The sequence below is a fragment of the Propithecus coquereli genome, unplaced genomic scaffold (assembly GCF_000956105.1).
Source record: "Propithecus coquereli isolate 6110/MARCELLA unplaced genomic scaffold, Pcoq_1.0 Scaffold41, whole genome shotgun sequence".
In the NCBI taxonomy this organism is placed as follows: Eukaryota; Metazoa; Chordata; class Mammalia; order Primates; family Indriidae; genus Propithecus; species Propithecus coquereli.
The window spans coordinates 7,970,089-7,979,905 of NW_012149841.1; the positions used below are offsets into that span (position 1 = coordinate 7,970,089).

The 9,817-nt window shown below is 36.2% G+C and overlaps 1 protein-coding gene across 1 annotated transcript in view; it reads left to right on the forward strand.

Annotated features, from left to right (window-relative positions):
• NBAS (neuroblastoma amplified sequence) overlaps positions 1 to 9,817 on the forward strand; it is a 487,556-nt gene that overhangs the window by 19,220 nt on the left and 458,519 nt on the right. Inside the window, exon 8 of the mRNA XM_012653069.1 lies at positions 9,129 to 9,262. Coding sequence (XP_012508523.1) covers positions 9,129 to 9,262 — 134 coding nt within the window. The remainder of the gene's footprint in view (positions 1 to 9,128; positions 9,263 to 9,817) is intronic.

The window sequence follows — 9,817 nt, forward strand, 5'->3', positions numbered from 1 at the left end:
TTATATATTCATGGATAGTTGTCATGGTATTTATACTTTTTATTCCTTATGTACACATGTTTGTACATAGCATGAATGGAATAATAAGAGTAGATGAGAAGCCTTGTTTGTGTATATCCTTTTGAGAATAATAGAAGGGGATGTAGTGTTTAAATCTGAATGTCTAAACCTTGGGGCTCTAGTGTTTTTTGAATATACCTTCTGTAGTTTCCTCTCCAGTGCTTATTAGAGTAGACCAGGCCTGTCTGAAATAATGAGTAAGGGTCAAAAGGTTCCCAGAAGAATAATTTGGGGGTATTGCTTTGCCCTCTCCCCGGTGCGACTCTTTCATTGAGTGAGAGTCTGGGGCGCTTGAGCTAGGCTTCTGAGGAGCATGCTCAGAGTGTTGCAGCGATTCACACATACAGGGTCCTTTTGAGCTTTGGCATTAGACACCTGCTCTGAGCCAGTAAATAAACTGAGAAATCTACAAATTAACATGAAAATGGGAAGCTTTACCCTCTGTATTTCATACAAATTATAATATTTGTCAGAGTTTTTAGTGTGTACAGTTAATGTCACAGGAAGGATGAGATAATAATGCTTTGAGAACTAATATTTTGTTGGCTTCTGAATGTGTGAATTTATGACCTTAATGCTTAATGGCTTCTTTCCATTTTGTATAATGTAAGATAATGATCATTTGCTTATTATCTGACTCATCTTTATGGGAATAATTCCCATATGCCAAATTATATTTCATGTGTGTGTTTGGAAAAAAGGAGCCAGATTGTTGTTAATGCATTTTTGACGCTACATATTGCAGTCTGCAAACTGAAATGGGAGCTATTTGGTTCCACTTTGATATTTTTCAATTACCGTTTTATAAAAGATATGCCATTTAAGAGTGTTTTAAATGTGGATTTCAACTTGTTTTGCCTCTGTTTGCCAAGCCATAAATAGTAATTCAGTCTTGTCTTTCTATCTTGAATAGTAACCTAAAAATAGCACATGGAATTAGACCTTTTTAGAGCTGTACTATGTTAATCAAGAGATTTTTTTCTCATATTTTTGATTTTGAAATACCATAATCTAGGGTTTCTTAATTGTAAGCAGACTATTTGAGACACCTGGACTTTGAAATGAGACGTTTTGTTCCAGAAATATGATTCAGGATCTTTAGATTATGTGATAACCATTTTTCTGTTTTTGTATTTTTAGAGAAAATATTTTTTTCTTATTGAAAACTAATATGCATTCTTGGTACGGACTTTAGAGACTAACCATTAGCAAAATGTAGAAAATAAAAACAAGTACACCACGAGATAAGTACTATTAACATTTTATTATCTATCCTTTCAGACATTCTTCTGTTAAGTATCTATTGCTATAGATATGTTCTATAAAAGTAAAATTTTATAATCTGATTTCTTCACGTAAAGATGTTATTTAAAAAAAAATAGATTGTTACCCTTTTTTAGGTTGAAGTTTCAGAAGGAATTTCCAAAATGATTTCTTTTTTGATCTTTCCTACTGGGTAGCATCCTAGGTGTCGGAATGTAGTTCTCCCAACTATCCAAATAAGATGCCTCTAAACTTGACCTCTGGGCAGCAAGCAGCTCAATATTGTACTTGATTCCACCAGCAAGGCAAAACCATCATCATGCCTTTGTGCAGATAATTGTGTATAACATGGGTAGCAGATTATTGCATCTGTGTTCATGAGGGATATCGGTATCTAGATTGTTTTCCTATATTGCGTTTCTGGTTTGGTATTGGAGTAGTGCTGGTCTCCAAATTTGAGTTGGCAAGTATTCCCTCCTTTTTTATCTTCTGAAAGAGTTTGTGTAGAATTGGAATTATTTTTTCCTTCAACGTTCGATAGAATTCACCAGTGAAGCTTGGAGTTTTCTTCGCCAAGTAGGTTCAAATTCCTGATTAAAATTTTGAAATAGATATGTAAAGGTTTTTAAATTTTCAGTTTTTTATGGAATTATTCTGTAAATTGTAAAACTTACTGGCTTAAAGTTGTTTATGGTATTTTCTATTACCCTTTAATGGTCTGTAGGATCTGTACTGATGCCCCCTCTATTGTTTTTGATGTTTGTAATTTGTGTTCTCTTTCTTTTCTCTTGAGCAGTCAGGCCAGAATTTTATCAATTTAATAAATTCTTCAATAAAAAAATCTTCGAGTTTTATTGATTTTGGTTTTTTTGGTCTGTTTTCCTTGATTTTTGCCTTTATCTTTATTATTTCCTTTCTTCTGCTTACTGGATTTAATTTGCTCTCATTTTTCTAAATGGAAGATGGAAATCTACATCATTGACTTTAACGTTTTTTTTCTTTTCATATGCAAGCATTTAAGCTTATTCTAATGTAAGCACCTTTTTGTTATTTATACCTAATTCTGCTGTGATCAGAGAACATATACAATGTGATTTTAACCTTTTTCATTTAGGATTGATTTATGGCCTAGCATATGTTCTATCTTCATGAATGTTCCAAATACATTTAAAACAATTTGGTTCTTGGGAATGGTACAGCTGTTGTATATAGTGTTTTATTATTGTCAATTAGATTGAGTTGGGTGATGGATCTATTCAAATTTTTATATCCTTACTGATTTTCATGCTAGTTGTTCTATCAATTAGTGACAGGAGAGTTGAAATTTCTAAGTATAATTGTGTATTAGGTTATTTTATCCTTTAGTTCTGTCAGTCTTATGAATTTAGGAGTTCTAGTTTTTAGGTGTATACACATAGAGGATTGTTTTGTTTTCTTGTTAAAATGGCTCCTTTATCATAATGAAATGTACCTTTTTATCTCCAGGAATATTCCTTGTCCTGGAGCCTTGTCCTGGAGTCTATTTTGCCTAATGTTAATATAGACAAGTCTAGCTTTGTTATGGTCAGCATTTGCATGGCATATCTTTGTCTTGTCTTTTATGTTTAGCCTGTGTATTTGTATTTAATATACATCTACGGTAGAAAGGATGTAATTGGGTCTGATATTTTTCTCAATCTGACAATTTCTGTCATTCAGTTCGACTGTTTAGAACATTTACATTTAATACAATTATTGATCTGGTTAGATTCATAATAATTCTATTTTCTTGCTATTTGTTTTTTTTTTATTTTTCCCATCTCTTCTCTGTTTCCTTTTTCTGCCTTCTTTTAGTTTAATTGAACATTTTTATTATTGCATTTTATCTCCACTGTTGGCTTGTTGGCTGTACCTATTTGCTTTATGTTTTAGCATTTGCTCTAGGATTTACAATGTGAATTTTAAAATTATTGTGTTAAGCAGTTTATATCCATTCCCTCCTCCTTCTTTTTACTATTGTTAATTTTATCTTTTTGCATAAGTTAAACCACCATGATATGTTGCTATTATTGTTGCATTAAACTTTCAAGTAGGTTTTGATACTTTTCTCAACTAACTTTTTAAGAAATTGAAAAACAAGGAAAATCTTTTATATTTACCTCTATTTTTCATTTCTGTCACTCTTTTGTATGTGTATAAAATTGAGTTTCCATATAATAGTGTTTTTCTTCAGCCTGAAGAACTTGTTCAACATTTCTTGTAATGCAGGGCTGATATATTCTCTCAATTTGTCTCAAATTGTCTCATTTTGCCTTTGTGTTTATAAAATGTTTTCTCTGGATATAGAATTCTAGGTTGACCTTTTCTTTCCTTTGAGCTCTTTAAAGATGCCATTGATTGTTTTGTTTTCGACAAGAAATTAGCAGTCATTGTGGTTATTGTTGTTTTGCTGTATGTCATGTGTCTTTTTCCCCTCCGGCTACTGTTAAGATTTTCTTTTTATTATTGGTTTTCAAAAATTTGATTATCATGCACCTTGATGGCTTTTTCCCCCCCAGATTATTCTGCTTTATGTTCATTGAGCCTCTTAGATCAGTAGATTTGTAGATTTCATAAAATTTGCAAAGTTTATGGCCTTGCTCTGTTACCTGGGCTAGAGTGCAGCGGTATCTTCCTAGCTCACTGCATCCTCAAACTCCTGGGCACAAGTGATCCTCCGGCCTCATCCTCTCCAGTAGCTGGGACTACAGGCGTGTGTCACTATACCCAGCTACTTTCTAATTTTTTTGTAGAGACAGGGTCTTTCTGTGCTGCTGAGAATGGTCTTGAACTCCTGGCCTAAAGCAATCCTCCCTCCTTGGCCTCCCAAAGTGCTGGGATTGCAGGAGTGAGCCACCATGCCCAACCTCTAATTCCTCATAGGAATTTATGTTAATACATTGGTATAAAACCTTCTATACTTATATGAACGTGTGTGTGTGTGTGTGTGTGTGTGTGTGTGTGTATGTATAGATTGACTGCTACTTTTCTTTAACAAAACAGGATCATACTATATAATTGGTTCTCCAGCTTGCTTCCTCACTTATGTATTGATGACATCTTACCCAGGTGGTATCTAGGATAAATTTCAATCTTTTTTTTTTTTTTGAGACAGAGTATCACTCTGTTGCCCGGGCTGGAGTGCCGTGGCGTCATCCTAGCTCACAGCAACCTCTCACTCCTGGGCTCAAGTGATCCTCCTGCCTCAGCCTCCTGAGTAGCTGAGACTACAGGCACACACCACCGTGCCCAGCTAATTTTTTCTATTTTTAGTTGTTTGGCTAATTTCTTTCTATTTATAATAGAGACGGGGTCTCGCTGTTGCTCAGGCTGGTCTCGAAGTCCTTAGCTCAAGCAATCCTCCCGCCTCGGCCTCCCAGAGTGCTAGGATTACAGGCGTGAGCCACCGCGCCCGGCCTCAGTCTTTTTTTTGAGACAGGGTCTCACTCTGTTGCCCAGGCTAGAGTGCAGTGGTGTCATCACAGCTTGCTGCAACCTCAAACTCCTGGGCTTCCGTGATCCTCCTGCCTTAGCCTCCTGAGTAGCTGGGACTACAAGCGTGTACCACCATGCCCGGCTGATTTTTTCTATTTTTGGTAGAGATGGGGTCTTGCTTTTTTTCAGGCTGGTCTCGAATTCCTGACCTTAAATGATCCTCCCACTTCAATCTTTTTAATATGGGCACACTATTCCACTGTAAGAATGTGAACCACATTTTATCTATCTGTTTCCCTCTCAGTAGAAAGTTAGGTTGTTCACAGTGGCTTGTTTTTTTCCTCTTTTTCTTACCCATCTTTGTACCCCTCTCCCTCTAACAGTACTGGAAAAGACACTGTTTATATGTGGCTATAGTACTTAAAATGTGGTAGCTACTGCCATGATCCCAGAAAATTATACCTACTTATACAACCACAGAAAAGGTATGACTGAGGCCATTTCTTTTCTCCATTGTTAACACCTGTATTACTTGTTTTTTAAATATTCATCACACTCATAGGCAAAAGGAAAAAAGCATCTCATTTTCAATTTGTATCTTTAGTTAGTAGGTAGAGTCTATGTTAGTGGCTATTTTTATTTTTTTTGTGTATGTGACTTATTAGATCATATCCATATCCTTTTGCCTGTATTATTTATAGATTACTTGACTTTTTCTTATTGGTTTGTAGTATCTTCATATAGCATGAGTGTTAACCCTTCATATAGCGTGAGTGTTAACCCAATCAATAATAATTGATTATTTTTAAATTTGTTATGGTGTCTTTTTCCATAGAAATCTTTCTTTCTTCCTCCCTCCCTCCCCTCCCTTCCTGCCTGCCTTCCTTCCTTTCTTCCAAATTACATGTCATTTTTTTTCCTTTATAGATTCAGTTTATCATGCTTAGACCTTTCTTACTGCAGAATTGTTAAGATTTTTCTCATGTGTTCTTTTTCAACACTATTATTTTAAACATTCAGATATTTAGCTTCTCTGCATGTCTTTCTACCCCTACAAGTTTGTTCTTGGTCACTGATTCTTGACTTGGAAATCAAAGGATGTATGTATGTGAGAGGTTGTTCAAGGAATTCTTCATTTTGCACATGAGGAAACCGAAGCCTTAGTGATCTTCCCAGGGTCATACGCAGCCATCCTGTGGCAGCACTGAGACTAGAACCCAGTACTTCCTGTTTTTACTCCTTGCCTATTTCCATTTCTACTTTGGGTAAATGGGTACATGTCTAGTCATTGAGCATTTGGTTGCCTATTATGTACCACCTGAGTGCTAGGCACTGGTAGTGAAAGTTATGGACAAAATGGACACAGTTCCTGACCTTTTGAATGCACAGACTTACGAATAAGGCAGACAGTAAAAAGCAGACAAACAAATGTGTGATTGTTATTCAGGATGAGAGTGGTGAAGGAAGTGAAATCACTGGAATGGTGGCGAATAATGGGGCTTAGAGGCTATGTAGACGGGTGGTCAGAGAATGCCTCCTCAAGAAGTGATAGATATTTAAAGTGATACTTGAAGGATGAAGCCAATAAAGGGTTTAGGGAAAGAGTGTTCCAGACAGAATACGGCCTCTACAGAAGCTCCGAGGTGGGAAAGAGCTTGACAGCTGTGCAGATGTCAGGGGCTGCAGCTGATGGAATTGTGAGAGGACATAAATAGCTTCACCATGGATGTGTCAGCCATCAAGTTGCTGGTTAACTTTCACCTTCAGTGTTTTTGCATACTTTTCAGACAACAACTTTGACACTTCCTTTGTAAAAATCTGTACTGTACCAAAACCACACAGGCAGCTGGAAAAATCCAGTGATAAAGTCTTTATTTTCACATTGTTACATGAAATCCTGTCTTGTAATGAAAACATATCTTTATCTGGGTCAAAACACCTGCAGAGTTTTCTGGAGTGACTCGTTATAGCTAGAAGTATTAGTAAAAACAAATCCCCTTCGGATAGAATGTAGTGCATAGATCTATTTATCCTATCAAAATGAAATAAGAGAAAAAAATCTGTTATCACAGATAAAACAGTAAAAATGGAAAAATGTTTGCAGTGTTTCTTAGCCCATGAATATTTTTCAGGGCAAAATTGTCCTCTTGCTGCTTTTTATGTAACATCTGTGAATATGCCGATTTTCTATTTTTGTGTTATCATTTTGTGCCTATGTCTGCTTCCAAGTTTGATTTTTTTTTTTTGGCCGTCTGAAGACAGGGAACTTATTTTTTATGAAAAAAATTATTCCTATTTTTAAAAAATGGCTTTTCTAGAGTGTCTTGTTAGGCTTCAATAAAATCAATTAGCTTTACCTATGTTCAACGTCCTTTCTTGGATTTTTTGGTATACTTTTTGGCTATTGATAAATAGTCAACATGAGGAAACTCACTGATGGCTGCTGTACTTTCCCTAAATATTCCCCAGAATTTATATTATAGAAAAAAAGGGAAGTCCAAATTCCTCACAGTATTATAGAAAGAAAGGGAAGTCCGAATTCTATACAGTATGTTAGGTTGAGAGATAACTTCAGTTATATAATTCACATTTGATTATTTGGTAGTCCTTGAGTCCAGAAGGCTTGAGGGATGGTAAACCCTCATCATTACCTTGTGCTGTTAATATATATTTTCTGAGACACTTAGGCTTCAGTCAGTAGTGAAACGCCAGTCACTTGGTGTTCCAGGTCCTCAGATGGCAATGTTAAAGAAGATGTTGTCTCTGATTTCAAGGAGCTCAGGCTTCGGGGGCAAATAGTTATGTAAGCAGCATAATGTGACGTGATAAATACTATGGAAGATGTATGGACAGCATATTTGGGGGCACATAGAGAACAGTCAGGTTTGAAGATTGTCTTGAAAGAAGGAAAGAAGGAGGTGACAATTAAACTAGGTTTGGAAAGATGAGTAAGATCGGAGATGAACAATCTCTGTAGAGCAGCAATATGTATGAATGGGAAAGACTGGCTCATCTGCCAGATGGTTGTCGTATGGTTGGGTTATTAGGTGTGTGATAGAGGAGGGGGTGGGAGGCCAAACTGGAAAGCTGTGTTGGGCCGTTTTATGAAGGGCCTTTCACGCACCTTGAGGAGTTTGAACTTGATTCCGTGGGAAATGGAGAATTATCAGGGACTTTAAAGCAGCAGAAGGATGTGCTCTGTTCTTGTTTCTGTTTTAGAAAGTTATCTTCGGATAGTATGAAGGAAGGCATAGAGAGGAAGAGACTGAAGGTGAGAATACCAGTTAGGAGGGTAAGCAAGATAGGGTGAAACCCGAGCTGGGATAGGAGCAGCAGAGGCATAGAGCAAAGACCATACATTTCTGAAATGTTTCTGAGGCAATCCTAAGGCTCTGACTGAGAGGCAGGGTGTTGTAATGAAACTGCGCTGTATGGGAAGGCGGGATGCTGAGGTTCTGGCTTTCGCTCTGCTTATGGTGTCACATTGAGTCCCTTAATCATTCTTACTGGGAAAGGGAGAGCACTTGTCCTCCTGCCTATCTCTTCAGTTCTGGCATTCTAGTAAGGGGAAACTCAAGCGAACAAAACAAAGCAATAAAAATCTTAAACAAACCTGACATAGTTTAGAGTTTCACATCCTCTTTTTCTTTTGTAGCTTATAACCTTTCTCTTTATTGTTGTACTGAAAAATTTAGAACACAAATAAATCCAGGTGTTGGATTATTAGGGTTATTAAGGTGTTGATTGTTAAAATCTCATAATTGTGTGATGTACTAAGAACAGTTCTTGATTCACCTGCCTAATATGTGTGTGTATATCTATGTATCTATATATCTATACATCTCTCTCTCTCTATATATATATATTTTTTTCTTTCCTTTCTAATACTGTGTCAGCATAGTCCCACTTTGTATCTTCTTGGCATCTATATTTGATATATTTAAAAGATTTCAATTTCAGTTTTCATTTTTTGCTTTTAGGGACGGATAAACTCATTGAACTAGAGTTATTTTCTGCCTATTCTCAGTGCTTTTGATCTCTCTCAGTTTCCTAAGTATTTTGAGGTATATTATTCCCGGGCCTTTACCAGACCAGGGCATGTTCAGCATTCATCAGAACACTAGTGTGAGTACACTTTGCTTCTAAAATAAACAGGGAATAGTTCACGATGATTTTTATTTCCCACTCTTACTCGAAGTGGGTTTCTGGAAACTGTTCTTTTCTACTGAATGAAGCATTAGAGATCCTTAGGAGATGGTGTAATATAGTTGAATACTTGCTTTGGTTGCAGTTACTAGAAGTGTTAACTTTATAATATGTTGTTAAAAGTACCTCTTTTCTTTTCATTCCAGTTCCAAAAGATCCAAAACCCCAGTGGAGACGGGTAGCATGGAGTTATGATTGTACCTTGCTGGCCTATGCCGAAAGCACAGGAACTGTGAGGGTGTTTGATCTCGTGGGAAGTGAGCTCTTTGTCATTTCCCCGGTATGTACATACCTTAAACTGATAACATGTATTTTTTTCAATGCCTTCCATATATAGGTGCTTGAATGAATGAATGTGAAGATAGGGTTAATACAGATATAAATCAGAATAATAAGCTGTATACTTAAGATGTTCAGAATATAGTTAGAGGTCTACATATATGCATACTATTCTTTGTATTTTGTAGTGCTCTATCCAGACGTAAACCATCTGGTAGTAAGCAAATATTAATACTAAATAGAGATTCAGAAAGTTGTTATAAAGTTCTAGTGAGGAAAAGAAGTCAATGGGCTGTTGCAATAGAAATACCTTTAAGAGGAGTTAGAACTTGTTACCCAAAAGGGAATAGAAATTGAAAAGGAGACTGGAGGAAAAAATTAATGGTAGTAATAACTTGTATTTGTGTAGTGCTTTATACTTCATTAAAGACTTTGATATATATCCTCATTTTATATTCACAACAAACCTTTGAGTAGGTTAGGCAGATGTTGTCCTCATCTTACAGTCTAGAAAACTGAGATTGAGTGGGAGAAAAATGACTTTTCCCATGGTAGT